Genomic DNA, 15,604 nt, shown 5'->3' on the forward strand with positions numbered 1-15,604 from the left:
ATAAATCTATTTTGATAAAATGTTTCACCAGTTATTTTGTCACCATGGTGTGGTGGTACGGACAGGATCAGGGGAGGTAAAAACTGCACAGATCTTGATGTGATTGTTTGACCAAAGAATGAGTAACACCGTGTACTCTGAGCTAGATCTCAATGAAGCGGTTAAAAACACTATACGGTCTGAATAAGGGAATCCAGGGCTCCTTTGCCCTGTTTCCACCAAGCAGTCCGGTTTAGATCAGTACATTTTGGTACGGGTTGGATCGGTAAAGGCTGGTTCTGTTGGCGTTTCCACAGCCGATCTGCCCTTCTTGGTAAGCCGAATGCCAACAGCTGTGTCAGCTGCGTGATCACGTGACAGCACAGCAGCCCAACACGGTGTACTGCACTAATAAATCCAACAAGGAGGAAAAACGTGATGGTTTTGTTTCAGCCACAGTTTCAGGCTGTATAAAAGATAAAGAAAGTTCTCTTTACCAAGTCAACAGGAGCTTCAAACATGGCAGGGTGATGTGTTGGTGTTTATGACTGCTGATGTTGTGACAATTCCTTCGACCAATCAATGGTCTGCAGTGTTTCTAGCTCCACCTTCTGGGGTCACATCAGTGTGTCTGGCGACCCAACAGAAGGGAACCAAAAAGTGGGACGGTACGGGTTGGTAGTTTAAGGACCTGTCCAGACTTCAGTCAAAGGAAATGTCACAAAATGTGTGCCGTACAGAGACGAACCGAACTGAATCACTTGGTGCAAATGAGACTTTTGAGCCCTACACTCTCAGGAGGAAGGACCTATAAAGGACCTATACCAATATCATGGTTATGATCCATGTTTAGACTCAGTATAAGAAGTCTGTGATTCATGACAGAGGTCTGAGCTCATGTTTGTAACGTTTGAAAGGGTTAATGTGTGAGAGGGGAACAAGGGGAGAGAGTAGAACACCCCACGGCCACATGCCTCAGCTGGCCTCAGGCCTCAAGTTTATCTCAAACTTTGAAAACCAGTTTACAGCTCAGAGTCCAGGAGGTGAGCAGGCAATCTGTTCAGTGTTCCTCTCAGGCTGGTGCTCTGAGACATGTCTGTAACATGTTGCATGAGTCCTGGGGCCTGTACTACAAAGCTGGATTAAGTCATCCAGGATAACTCTGCAAAAACTTGCTGAACTCCACCGGATCTCCGTCATCCACATCTGCTGTACTACGAGGCTCGTTATCAACTCAATAAGTGAATCCAGCTGGGATCTGTGCATGCACACATTAAATGGGCGTGGTTAGGCCTGCTTTGCGGCTGAGGAACAGCAAATAATCCTGTAAAAATACGAGGAGTACCGCAGTATTATCCAGGTCAGGGGCAACACGACTGTGGCCGCGAGAAGCCGGAGGGATTGCTGGCAAAAAATCGCCGACTCTGTGAATGCGTCAATTTCCAAAATGCTGATATTAATAGACCTATCTCATCATGTGACGACACGGGCAGTTAGGGCCTTATTCATTCATGTTGTCAGTCAGTGTGTGTGTGATCAGCATCATAGCCGACCTCATCATTAGAAAGAGTCCACTTTCCTACAAATCCCAAGGAAAACGCTCATTATAGGCTGTTTGTGTTGCAGATGCAATAGCAGTGGGAAAAAAAGGACGTGGGAGCAAATAAAAATTAAATAGAAAAACATCCTTCAAAGTGGTCAGTATGAAAGATTCCATTTGCTCACATACTTTTCCCTGCCAATGTCTCAGTTATGATGAGCAGTAAGATATTGTTTGTTCACAGCCCATAAGAAGAAATGTTGGGCCAAAAAGACAGGGGGCGGTCCCGCGCCAGAGGACTTCACTCCGGCTGAGCAAATTGGTGACTGAGCGGTCTTTCATACCCAGAGACAACCGATTGGTCAGCGGGCGGTCTGTCACACCCCGTGAGCTCTTATCCTGGAACTTAATCTGCTCCAGACCAGGTTTGGCGTTCAGCATCAGTTACCGGAGCAACGTGTCTAAATAAAAAGAGATCCACATTCGTAGTACGGAAAACCTGAAACTTATCCAGGAAGTTATCTCTCTAAGAGCTAATCCAGCTTCGTAGTACAGGACCCTGGTCATGTCCTATCCTCATCTACCAAGCAGAGCTAATGTAACCTCACTTCATTTCAGTGACGTCCTCTCATTGTCACACAAGCAGCTTAACCCATGTTTTAGCCTGTAGCTTTTGTTTTAGCCTTTAGCTCGTGTTTTAGCCTTTAGCTCCTGTGTTAGCCTTCAGCTGGTGCTCTTCTGTTCTTTTTCTGTCTGACAGTTAGGCCCCAGTGTCCACCATCACTACAAAATTAATCACAGAAATTGTTTTCAGAAGAGAAAAACACAGATCTCTCTTCTCTCTGCTAAACTTCATCAGCCGGTGTAGAGTTGTAATCATTCTGGTCCTATTCGACCCGATCAGGAAGCTGAGAAATAGCGTTGAGGAATGACCTATACCCGTGCTAATAATCTCATTTCAAAGTGTGGATTAGGATCAGACATAAATCCAGAAAGGAGACTTTTTCTAGATCACTCAGAAACTCCTCACAGGAACCTGAAGCTGGTGAAAGCAGGAAGGAGTTGTTAGACTTCTGAGCCTGGGTAAAAGTGTCAGGTAAAAGTGTTCACTACCAGGGTCCACGAGCCACAGCTTGGGAAACAAAGATATGGAGCTGCATACTGGGACAGAGCTGAGTCAGATGGGTGTTTGTTTCTGTCATCAGGCTGATGGAAAATCAACAAACGAACACATCAGATCAGCTCAAAATGAAGCTCATTGATTAAACTTCCCACAGGGGGCGCTGTGCTGCTCTCACCTCCTCACTACGTCAGCACCAGTGCTGCTCCAAAGGTGTGCTCTGTGTGACTCATCTCACTGTACAACCAAGTAAGGCATAAAAAGAAGAAACCGGAGGCCAGAAAAATGACCACAGTGTACTTTATTAAATTAATTTGGTAGTTTGTGTTGCATTAAGTTTAAATAAAAATTTACAAAAATCCCATATATACAAAAAGTCATTTTGATCACATTAATCACATTTGATTTTTCTTTTTACAATAAAATGTTCTTTCTCCCCATTATACACATTTTAGCACTTCCGACTTTCATCACACAATGCAACTCACTTAGAGAACCAGAGTTTTTTGTCTTTAACATTGATATCTTTTTTAAAATACACCACATACACCACATTTATCATTTTTTCCTCTGTTATATATTGTCAAAGTTACAGCCATCACTGTGGCGTTAGACCTCTAAAGACACCCTTCACAGTCAAAATTCAAAAAGGAGGAATGTTCTTTTTTAACGTGTACACTTTGCATACATTTATTTACAGAGAAGCTCCATCAGTTCACCATCTGTGGTCCTCCAGGCTCGAGCCGCGCTCTAAACGCACGTCTGTACACAGGGAGAGTTTCCTGGCACCGGCTGCCTGCTCCTCACTGTGCTTGTACTAAGGCTGACTGAGCTCTTCCGGAACCTTCCGCACAAATGGCCCGGTTTCTGCTGGACCGTCTGACACTCACACAACCTGATCAGATCCCACAGAGCCATGAAGAGAGCCAGCCAAGGGTCTCCTCTAACAGGTCCTCAGACCCATAAGACAGTGTTTGAAATGTCAAACAATCCATGAACCACAGTAAAAGTTATTCATCAAACCATTTCACCCATCCTGAAGACGCTGTTTGGGGAACTTCTGTGGTTAAAGTTGAATGATTATTGGCAGGTCACCAGATGCTGAGACTGTTACCGGGTTTTTTTTGTTTTTTTTTTCAAGCCAAATGAAAATTGTGACAACTTCAGTCATCACACCAACACGTCAAACTTTATTCTCCAAACTTAGCTAAAAAATCTGAATTCTTTATTTATTTATTTTTAAAATCCTTATCATTGTTTTTTTTTCTTTTTCAGATACAGATCAAGAATAACAATAATAATAATAATAAATAAATTCAAGGCATGTTTATCCATACTAAAAATTGACACAAAAAATAAATGACTAAAAATATAAAAAGATGAGATATGTATAAAAAATGTACATAAATAAATGAATAAATTAGTTTATCAAATACCAAAAATAAACTAACGTAAAATAAAATAAAATTAAAAAGGAAAGAAAATATCAAAAATACAACTTGGAGGATTTGAATTGCTGGATTTTGCTAAATTATTATTACGTTTCATGGTTTTTTTTTTGTTATGATGGTCTACAACTGGTTGCCAAAATCATAATACTTTTAACTGTACCCAGTTTTGGTTCTGTTTGGTTCTGATTCTCTACCTGGTCCATACCTAACTTCAGTTTTTTTTAAACTTTTTGCTAAAAGCAATATGTACGCACCAGCTCCCTGGCTTCAGATAATGTTCAGCTAGGGGTGAAAATGTGATTAACATGTATTTGAAATGTGCATTTACAATAACAGAAATTTAAAAAGTAGTCATCTATTAAAAGATTTTCAGTTCACAGGATTAGCCTGGATGCTCATTTTGGGAAGACCTTGACATAAATAAGAAGAGTGGATCATCTCTTGAGTTAAGACCTTATATCAATTTAATTCAAAAATGAACATTTTCAACTCATCAGCTCCATCATGTATTAAGTTTTAGGATTCTGAACTCACTGCGCATTGATCTGAGTCTGCCCAGGCTGACAGGCCAACAGGCAGCGTGTCTTCACTCCTGCAACCACTGGTCATCTTCAGCTGTCTACTCCACTTTTTACCTCAAAATCTTCTCTTTCTTTCTTTTTTTTTTATATTTTATGTTGTTTTTTTTACCTTGGCCCTTACACTCCACCGTATCTTTGAATGTTCGTAAAACCAAATCTGTACCAGACAAAGAGCAGATCAGAGTAAAGACTGTGGTCCTTTCAGCCTCAGTCTTAGTAAAAGCACAGCACCTGGTGTTGATCCAATATGTTTAAATAACACGCACACACACACACGTGCGCACACACGTACGCACACACACACACACACACACACACACACACACACGCGCGCGCGCACACACACACACACACAAATGGGTTCACCAGTAAACCAAGCTGCACTTCCTTACAGCCAAGCAATGTCCTGGGTTATGAGCCAAAAATAAAGAAAAATACAAAATAAGGCAGAAAGAAAGAAAGAAAGAATGAAAGAAAGAAAGAAAGACAGAAAGAAAAAAGAGAGAAAAAAAGAAAGAAAGAAAGAAAGAGAGAAAGAGAGAAAGAAAGAAAGAAAGAGAGAAAAAAGAAAGAAAGAAACAAACAATGAAAGAAAGAAAAAAGAAAGAAAGAAAGAAAGAAAGAATGAAAGAAAGAAAGAAAGAAAGAATGAAAGAGAGAAAAAAAGAAAGAAAGATGTGTATCCTTTTTATGATGCCCCCCCTTCAGCCAGCAGAGCGAGCTCAGGAAACAAACACAATATGAACGGATCGTATGAGTGGAATTTAGCGTGATGGACGAAGATGTCTGTCAAATTTGAGCTGACGAGTCTTTTTATATGTAAATAAAGTTTGATGAACTTAAACAGGTCATTTCTGTAAACTTTGTCACCTCATCACTGTCCTAAGCTGAAGAACAAGCTCTTCCTCAAACTATGGTTGTCGACTTTGAAAGTTAAAGCGCTCTGACGTTCTCCTTGTGTATGAGGACGTCACTGATGAGAGGGTGGAGGGAAATCTCTCTGTGAAACAAACTGAGGTAGTTAAATGCTAAGGACAAACTGTGAATGTTAGTTCACCTGTTAGTTCATGAGATGGAGGAGATTCACAGTTTTTCTCAGCTGCTCACACACTGTCACAGGAAACTGATGATCCTCATGTTTGAATCTCCAAAAAGACGGCACCCTGTGTTCAGACATTTTTAACTTTTGACTTTTAAAAGGGTTGCAATGTCCAGGAATTTTTTCAAGTTGGGAAATTTCCATGGGAGTCTATGGGAATAAACTGGGAATTTTTAAAGAGGAACTTAGAAATAGTAAGGGTAAGAAAAACATCCAGATTTTTAAGAACTGTTACTCCTGGACCACACAGCAGCACTTTGCTGACTGCCACACTCACAGGGTCATTAAAGACACCACCTGAGGACCACGGGAAGGTTAGTTTTGATTTAAAGAAACTCAGATCATTTCTAAACTTTCCAAGCTTAACTTCCCATGGAGAGTTTTTGGAAAACTTCTGCCAACCTGATGAGCGCACAGATAACTGAATGAAATAACTCACACACACTGTGGAAACACGCTGTGGAAACACGCTGTCCACACTCCAATACACCAACACTGTGACAGAAGCACTAAAGGTGTTTTTTTTTTTTACCAAGGACCAGCATAAATCACTATCATGAAAAATAAGGACATGTGTGTTTGGTTTGTTAGTAATTATACGGATGTAAAGTCTGTTTATTTCTCTTTCTGATGGAGCCACATTAATAAAGAACGTGGTTCATGTATTGAGCTGGGCTGATCCAATAAAAAAGAAAATGCCAAATCTTCTATGCCAATACCAAACAGCTTATCCTGCTGACACTATGTTGGTGTTAAGTTGCCATTTGATCTTGTTTCTTCAGACTTTTATCATCTAATCCACCAAACAATGCAAGACAAGTCCTGATGTCAGTACGTTTAGCATTGGCAGAGATTTGGCGAATGTCCCATGGGCCCAACCCACGAACTCTGCTCTGCAGCTCCGTGAGATGCAGCAGGCAGATGGTGAGAAATTCACTTTATTTTTTCTCAGGTCAGTATTCTTCCTCCCACTCCTCAGTGTGTTTTCAGTTCACTTTAGAAGTTTGATGTTTCGCGCTCAGTCTTCAGAAATGTGTCTTAGCCGTTTCACATCAGGAGGTTGGGGAGAACCAGAGGCAGCATTCATATCAGGTTTTCGTGGCGGTGTGAAGAGCTGACCTCCACTCTGTCTAACACTGAGCTGTGGAGTGGGTGTGGTTTTCTGGTCTGGAGGAGCTGAAAGTTGTAGTTTTGTGATCAGAGGTGTGAAGAATGGAGCCTCTTCTAAAGACGTGTCTCAGCAACTGAGAAAAACTGTGGTCTAAGGTTAGCCTGGATTTTTACAGATACTGCAGAGAAAGTTTGTGAAATACGCCACTTCCCTTTAAAATGATATGATGCTGCGTTTACGAGGGTTAAGCTACAAAGAGAGCTCAGTACCATCTTACAGGCTGAGTGAATGGTGTCTTATTGTCTCTGAAAGGAGCAACGCTCTTATTGAAGGTGTATCCGAGTCACCTTTAAAGCTCCAGTGTTCACAGACTGACCTAACGGAGGCGTCACTGCTGAACAAGGTGAGATAACACTTCCTCTGCAGCACGGCGCTGTCAGCTGCTCAGCGGCTTGATGCGTCACGCAAACAGCTGAATGTGCATCATGCACCAAACCCCCTGCTGGGAACCCGTTCAGTGTCAGGATGCAAAGAATATCATCTGTTTATTTCATTCAATGGAAGATGATTTCTCCTCTTCCTCAAGCCAAGTAGAGCCAATTAGAGTCAATTAGAGCCAATTAGAGCCAATTAGAGCCAAGTGGAGCCATGTCTGCATCTTAACTATGATGAGAGTTGAACAGTAAGTGTGCTGTCCTGAAACTTGTGCTTTCTTTCTAACACAGCAGTTATCTCGCCCCTACAATTTAACTGGACAACAAATCTTTTCACCTGCCACGAAACAAGTGAGCACACTGTGCTGACCACAGAGCCTTGTGCTTCTCTAGTGCTTCACCTTTGTCATCAGATTAGGAGAAATCCTGCGTCAGGCTGATAAAAGCAGCCCAGGTCAGAGCAGCTCAGTATGTCTGGGTTGGTTTGGTTGTGCTTGGTTCAAAGTTTACTGATTCATGTGCTTTCTTCTTCTCCTAACGTCCATCAAAAACACAATACGCTCGTGTTCGTTGGTACAACAGGTGGAAAACTTTTGTGCAAACCTTTAGGTTTTTAATAGTTTCTAAGTTTGGTGACTTTAAAAAGTAATCACATTGATCATTTTAAACCCCCATTAAAAATGTTTGATCGAATTGTATCTGCTCCTATTGTGATGCACAAAACACGTTTCACCCCCCACCCCCTGCACCCACTCCATCACTCCATCACTCTACTGCCAATAGGATGAGAGGAGAGAGAGGGCATTGGAAAGACCAGCAAGTCTGAAATACTAACAAAAGAAACCTCCACTAAAGCCCCGTTTCCACCAAGGAATCTTCTGGTTTGGCTCAGTACAGTTTGGTCTGGTTTGGATCGGTGCAGTCTGGTCCGGTTTGGATCAGTAAAGCCTGATCCTGTTTGGGTTTCACAGCCAAACGAGCTGTTCTTGGTGGACCGCAGTTGGTAAGCTGGATGCTGATAGCCACGTCAGTTACGTGATAGCGTGACGCCATAGCAGCACAACACAGTGTACTCCGCTAATGAATCCAACGAGGAAGAATAACGTAGTAAACAAAGAGCAGCGATGAAGACATCCAGCATTTTGTCTTCTTTGTGATTGGCACGTGGCCCTTTGTTACAAAGAACAATCAGGCTTTGTTTCTTTATTACCACTGTCACACAAGAAGTGACCATTCTTTCCACCAATCAACACACTGCAGTGTTTCTAGCTCCACCTTCTGGGTCGGATCAGTATGTCTGGCCCCCTGACAGAAGGGAACCAAAAAGGGGGACAGTACAGGTCGGTAATTTGAGGACCTGTCCAAGTTTTAGTTAAAGGGAACGCCACAAAATGTGAGCCGTACCGAGACACAAATAACTGAACCACTTGGTGGAAACAGGGCTTAACATGACACCATGCAACAAAAATCATACTTTGCTGAGGAGGTGCACAAATGGTGTGAAAATCCCCGGCATCTATTCAGACGAGGACTCATCAGTCCCTTTCATGTGAGATGTAAGGTCTGTTACTGTGGACTTCTCCTGGTGCTGTTAGGTCCCTGACATATCTTTGCCACATGAATGATGTTAAAACACGCAGACTGACATCTGTCTCAGTGACTTTTGACTGCAGGGACACATAACTGTCCATTAATCCAGCACTACAGGACATCAGGCCCAGCTGAGCTCGGCTCAGATGGTGTCCATGTTGAGTGCTGGGAGTCCCTGTTGGTGCTTGGTTGTTAAGATACAATGATCTAAGTGAACATCAGACTCATTATGTGACTTTTTAAAGGAGCAGGCTGGTGTTTTTAACTTGGTCCCATTGTGGCAGGGATCCACCTCTACCTGGACAGACTCTCCACTCCAGACCCTCTCTGCTGATATCCCCCCCACCCCCCCATTGCAGACCATTGTTGGTAGATTATTTCTTTATAGCATTGATGCTACTTGGCAATACTTTTTTTCTCTGATTACTGTGCTTTTGGTGCAGGGTCTTGGAATACTTAGAAAAACACTCTGGAAATATGATGTATTATTACTGCCATGTCTCATACCATTTAACAGTCTGTTTATTTCTCTTTTGAATGGAGCCACATTAGCAAGAACATTCAGGTTGTTCCCAAGAAAAATTTGACAGATCTCCTCTGCCAATGCCAACAGTCCATTCTGCTGTTGACTCTTGTTTGACGGTGTTTTTTATGGACTGGAGGATTGAAGTCTGGAGAAATGAGATGGTCCAGTCGGTGACTGGACAGTTAAATAATTTAACAAACCCACTCTGGTATGAATGGCCAATCAAGCACCTGGTGTTTGGCAAAGTTATTATGAGCCCAACCCACAAATCCATACTCATTTCCATTTGAAAGACTCTACAAGACCTCAAGATCTATTACCAAAGAGCTACAAAGAAATAATCTACCAAACACACTTTTCATCACTTGTTGTGCTGAGTTTAGACGTGTCAAACATCACATCTGAATGATGGAGGCTCATTCTGATTGGCTGGCACAGGTTTCAGGTCTAAAACTCACTGCCACTTATGGCTTTGGCATGCTTTGAGCCGCACTCATCCCCAGATTTTTCCAGTTATGTGTAGACAAAAGTATTTTTGAAAAACAAATGGTGGGGGGGTATATTCGTTTTTTAGAAATAGTGACCCTCTCCACCTTTAATGAGACCACTGTGCGAGAATGATGGAGGGACCCTGTCACCATCCTGGGATTATTAATGTTTTTTTTTTTTCCATTGTATCCAGCTCTTCAGAGAGTTCAAAGGTCACACTCCTCCGGACATGATCTGTACATCATGACAGCCCTGACTCCAGCTCTGTGGTGGCGCTTCAAACATCACTGCTCCTTAAAGCGAGTGGACACCAGCAGCACCGTGCTAACCCGTGAACGGACGCTTGGCGGCACAAGGTCAACAAAACTTTGTACGGTAAGCTGGAGTAAAAAAATGAATAACTGAACATTATTTTCTGCAGAAGGTGATGTTTTCATCAAAGAGCCATAGTCAACACGTCCAGGCTCAGCGTCAATCATCAAACGTGTCAAAAAGCCAGCTCAGGTATGCATTAAACACACACGCACACACCTCACACATGAACACACACATCACCTGCTGCCAACACATACACACACGTGAGCACAAACACAGCAGTACTGTGAGCTCAGTACCATCTATATCATTTCAGGAGTAAAAAATGCTGCATTATTTCAGAGAGCTGTACATACTGGTGGTTGGTTTGGTTTGGCTGAGATGGCTGCGAGTCAACATTTCTCCTTCTCCTGCCTCCTCCTCCCCTCTGCCCTCCCTCCAACCTGCTCCTCCACAAACACAGCCCAGTACCATCACGCAGCCAGGTTTGTGTGGCCCTCTGCAGAACGCTTCGGTTGAGCTGCCAGAAAGATTTCGCCTTGGCATTTTGTGGATTTGGCTGATTTTTTTTCTGGGAGAGAGGCTCTGAGCTGGTCTCTGTTCAGCTTTCCACTCCTGTTTCATCCTCGCAGCCACCACTGGATGAGTCTCCCAAACAAAAACCCATGACTGGGTGAAGCAGCGACTGTGACGACTGCCTTCATGAAGTCCACTTAGTGTCTGACCCTCTTTAGACCAGGGTTAGCTGTGAGGGATTGACCCCATCATCTGCAGAGTCTTTCAGCTCCTCAGAAAGCTGAAGGACATTTCCCAATAAATTGTTTGGCACTATCACCTCTTTCCAACACACAGCAAGTTAGCAAGCAATAAAACATGGGTCCATGGGTGACAGTCAGGACACAGAACCAGCATCACAGTGCAACGAGGTGCTGAGATCATGTTCTGTGGTCAGCTGTGATTCCTCCCTCTGCCAGGGAAGTGCCGGTGCATAAAAACGAGGACGTTGCACTGGCTGAAAGCTGGAACTCCTGAAACCTGCTCTCTGCTCTGTTTGCTTCCTGTCAGGAGTCGAGGAGGAGGAGTTTCAGTGGTTTGACAACGATGATGCAAGAACCTGACCGGCTGTGGCGTTAAAACGATTGCATCATTGAAAAAATCAGACAGGTTGCACGCTCCCCGCCGGCGAGGCAATGAACAAAGTTACTGGTTTCTACTGACTCTAACTGAGGTACCGTTTCTTCTCTAAACACTATCTAGGGTTGTTTTTCTGAGTGTAACTTCGCTGACATTTAGTGGACTATCTTATGATTTCAGATTCCTCTAGGCAGACATGGAGATTTACATTTTATCATATATTTCCCACAGTGCATCACTGCATTGTCCCAAGTGTGAAAGCACTCCGGTTGATTTGAGTTCCTACCAGACAGGGTTTCCCTGATGAGTGAAAGTAAAAATAACAGCAACAAGAACCTGAACACACACGCGACAGATGCATCAGGGCCTCGCCTCGTTATGACCAACAGGGGGTGCTGATGTTGATGAACGGAGAGCGGTTAGGGGACGCAGGATGAGAGGTGAGATTGTTGGTTTAATAAATTCCTATTGCCACCGTCCCTGTTTCCGTTCACCGTGAGTTAAGACCATCCTCTGCTGGATCCTCACAGGACTATAACGTGGTCTCATATTCCAGCCTCTCCTGGACCAGAGCGTCGTCTTTGTACTGTAGCCTGGGAGGAGTCAGGGAGCAGTCTATGGCCAGTATTGCCTTTCGTATACTACGATCCAGGACATGGCGCTCCCAGGCTGGGTAGCGGTTCCTACAAAGGTCGATCTTGATGACCGTTTCTTCAAGGCGTGGAGCACGGGACGATGGCGTGGATGGCACTGTGGGTCGCACCTGAAACACTGGCATACAGCCGTCCCGCTCAGAGTACTTCCCCATGTCTCGCTCCAGCGTGGTGGTGGCTCCTCGGTTGGAGCGCAGGGAGTTGGTGGCACCTTCAGATGGTAGAGTGGAGAACTGGGCGGTGGGGTCAAGGTCCAGGCCCTGCCCACTGGGAGAGCGTCCAAAGCGTGGCCCGTTGGGGTGGAAAAAAGCGTAGTACATGAGCATGAACACCACTCCCGTGAGGAAACTGCTGAAGATGACACAGAGAGCTGGCACCGCAAAGGCGTCAGTGGTGGGAGGAGACCGGTAGAGGTACCACAACGCGCTGAGAGCGGCGTTCTCCACCAGGATCACCAGGTAGTAGATAAAGAGTCGATACCTGGACAGAGACACGGGACAGCAGAGGACATTAGTGGGGTTCACTCACCAATCTCAGATCACCACATTACTTCTCTTCACAGTGAGAGGTAAAAAACCACAGGGACGTGTCCGTGACAGCATGTACTGGATCCTGGGCTTCTAAGTCTCATTTCCACCAAGAGGTCCAGTTCAGTTTGTCTCGGTACAGCACACTTATTGTGGCGTTTCCTGTAACTAAAACCAGGCCAGGTCCCCAAATCACTGACCCATCCCATCCCACTTTTTGATACCCTTCTGTTGGGGTGACAGACACACTGATCTGACCCCAGAAGGTGGAGCTAGAAACATTGCAGTCTGTTGATTGGTGGAAAGAATCATCAACACATAACCGCCATGTTTAAATCTCCAGTAAACCCTCTGAAGAGAACTTTCTTTTGTTTGGAAAGTAGTTGCTCATTGTTTCCTGTGTTGTGTTTGTCGGGTCACGTTTCAGGACGTTCAGTATGTTTTGCTCATCACTTCTCAAGGTCTCCATGTAAACTAATTTGCAAGGAGTGATGAGGCCTGAGCCTGGGCGCCAAATACGTACATCTACCCACCCATTTGTGCAACAATATACATTTCATGATGTGAGTTGTCTGACTGAACTAAATTTAGAGCCTTGTTCCTGAGGTCAAAAAGGACACAGTTTGGGTGGTGTTCCTGTGGTTAATCAACAACACTAAAACTGTGGGGTGAAAAACTCAGCCTTTAAGAACCGTCTTGGCAGGGTCATGAGTTCTTTATTACCACTGTCACACAGGAAGTGACGATTCCTTCCACAGACTATAGTGTTTCTAGCTCCACCTTCAGGGTCGGATCAGTCTGTCTGACACCCCAACAGAAGGGTCCCAAAAGGTGGGATGGTCCGGGTTGGTGATTTGGGGACCTGTCCCAGCAAAAGGAAACGCAACAAAAAGTGTTCCGGACTGAGACCGAATCAGACCTCTTGGGGTAAACGGGGCTTTAAGCTACTGACATGTTCCTGTGGATGCACCGAGGTGTCTCACCTTGTCCGTCCCTCTTTGACGTTGAACCAAGAGAAGATGTAGATTATTCCCACCACCATATCAAATACGATCTCCTCCCATTTGCTGATGCAGAAGTCCGTCTCACAATGAACAATCCAGAAGGTCATGATGCACCAGTGCAGGACGATGAAGATGCCGAAGTACAACTGGAATACAGAGGCAAACAGAGCGAAGGTGATGACCCTCGCAGCGATGGTGAAAAAGTGCCAGCAGAACTGGATGATGACAGCTAGGTAGCTGATGGGCTTCTTGTCATCCCGAGACTCTCTGAGGGCTTTCTGATAGGAGGCCAGGGCCCAGGCCAGGGACACCAGGGAGGCTGCCGCGGTCATGCCTGCAAACCATGAGAACAAAGTGACACAAAATGTTTTCCAAAAATCAAACACTGCTGTTCCTGCTTCAGCAAAGTACGCTTTGTTGATGCAGCTGATTTAAAAACATAAAACCAAGGTCTGACTCTTCTGCCTTTTTTCTGCAGTTTGACTTCTCTTAAAATCTAATCAGCGTTCAATCAACTCAGGGACCACCGAGGATCTGTGGTCTACCAAATACATCCAAAGAGTTGCTTGGACAAAAGAGGCAGAGAAAGAAAGTTTGACAGTGTGAACAACAGCAACAATGGGCCTCATTCACAAACAGTGTGTACGCACAAATTTGTGCTTACATCATGTGTACTAACATTTGAGGCATGAATCTGTGAATCATCAATGTTTTCTTAGTCTGCGATCAACCGTAGGGCCTCCTCAGACCACGTGTAGGCATAAATAATGACCAACTCTTTCAGAAAATGTCAGCTCATTCACTTTCATCTAAATTCATGACACATTTAAAGTACCGTCAGTAGAAGAAAAAAGCCTTTTAGAATTCAATAATTAAATCTGTGAATCGACTGAATGTATGAAATAACCATGAAAGTGACAAAAATTCATCAATCGTTCATATAACACTGAAACTGAAATGAAGCAAAGCGTTGGTTTGGACAGGCACGGAGTCAATCTGCTTGTCTGAGCCCTCGCTCATTTGCTAATGGGGGCGGCCTTATTGGGCAGTCTCACGTCAGCTGATGGGTCCCCCCTCCCAGCCAGATCAGCTGATCTATGTGCAGCGTTATTTAAACTGCTCCAGTCTACCTGAGGGTCTGGCTGCTCATCTGCAAGCTGCTCATAACCCACCTCCTCCCCAGCTGCTGCTCTCCCTCCCTCATGCTCCTCCAAGTCGGCACTTTCTCTCTCTCTCCCTTTCTGTGTGTGTGTGTGTGTGTGTGTGTGTGTGTGTGCGTGTGTGTGTACCCCCCCCCCCCTATTCCCCCCCCCCCCCCCCCCCCATTCTCTCTCCCACTCTCTCTCCTCTATCTGTCTCTCTCTAACCCCAACACAGTCGAGACAGATGTCTGTCTAACATGAGTCTGGTTCTGTCCGAGGTTTCTGCCGTTAAAGGGAAGTTTTTCCTTGCCATTGTAACTTGCTAAATGCTGCAAAGTCCTGTACTCATGGTGGATTAAGATAAGATCAGACTCCTTATCTTGTCTTGATGTTGGGTTTCTGCTAACAAAATTTTTATCAACATTTACGGGTCTAGACCTGTAAATGTTTTTGTAAAGTGTCTTGAAATAACATTTGTTATGATTTGGCGCTATATAAATAAAGATTGATTGATTGATTGATTGATTGATTGATTGATTGATTGATTGATTGATTGATTGATTGACTTGGAAAGGCAGGGAGGAGTTGCTTTCCCCGCAGGCCTGGGGAAGGGGAGGGAGGTACCAAAACAGAGCCACACCACCAAAGTTAAATTTGTTATTAAAAGCTTTGTAATTCCATTGGTCATCATTTACTCAGGTCAATGTAATTTTCACATTATTTTATGCAAGAAGTTGTGATTAATCTTAACGTTTTATTGTTATGCAAGTAATTGTAATTCCAAATGGTTATGCTTTTACTGAATTAATTTTAACACATTTTTGACAAAGTGATCCTGGCTGAAATGAAATAGTTTTTAAACTTCTACAATGTAGATTTAAAATTGTCTCAGGTTTGATGGTGATGAAA

General features: G+C 43.9%; 1 protein-coding gene across 1 annotated transcript in view; it reads right to left on the minus strand.

Annotated features, from left to right (window-relative positions):
• Positions 1–2,921: 2,921 nt before the first annotated feature.
• Positions 2,922–15,604, minus strand: part of xkr4 (XK related 4) — a 29,056-nt gene continuing 16,373 nt past the window's right edge. Inside the window, exons 3-4 of the mRNA XM_074688172.1 lie at positions 13,533–13,887; positions 2,922–12,502 (exon numbers count right to left, since the gene is read on the minus strand). Of these exons, the coding sequence (XP_074544273.1) occupies positions 11,902–12,502; positions 13,533–13,887 (956 nt within the window). The 3' untranslated portion in view covers positions 2,922–11,901. The remainder of the gene's footprint in view (positions 12,503–13,532; positions 13,888–15,604) is intronic.

Source organism: Halichoeres trimaculatus, unplaced genomic scaffold (genome assembly GCF_033239565.1).
Source record: "Halichoeres trimaculatus isolate MK-OKI-2021-1 unplaced genomic scaffold, fHalTri1.1 fHalTri1_scaffold_15, whole genome shotgun sequence".
In the NCBI taxonomy this organism is placed as follows: domain Eukaryota; kingdom Metazoa; phylum Chordata; class Actinopteri; order Labriformes; family Labridae; genus Halichoeres; species Halichoeres trimaculatus.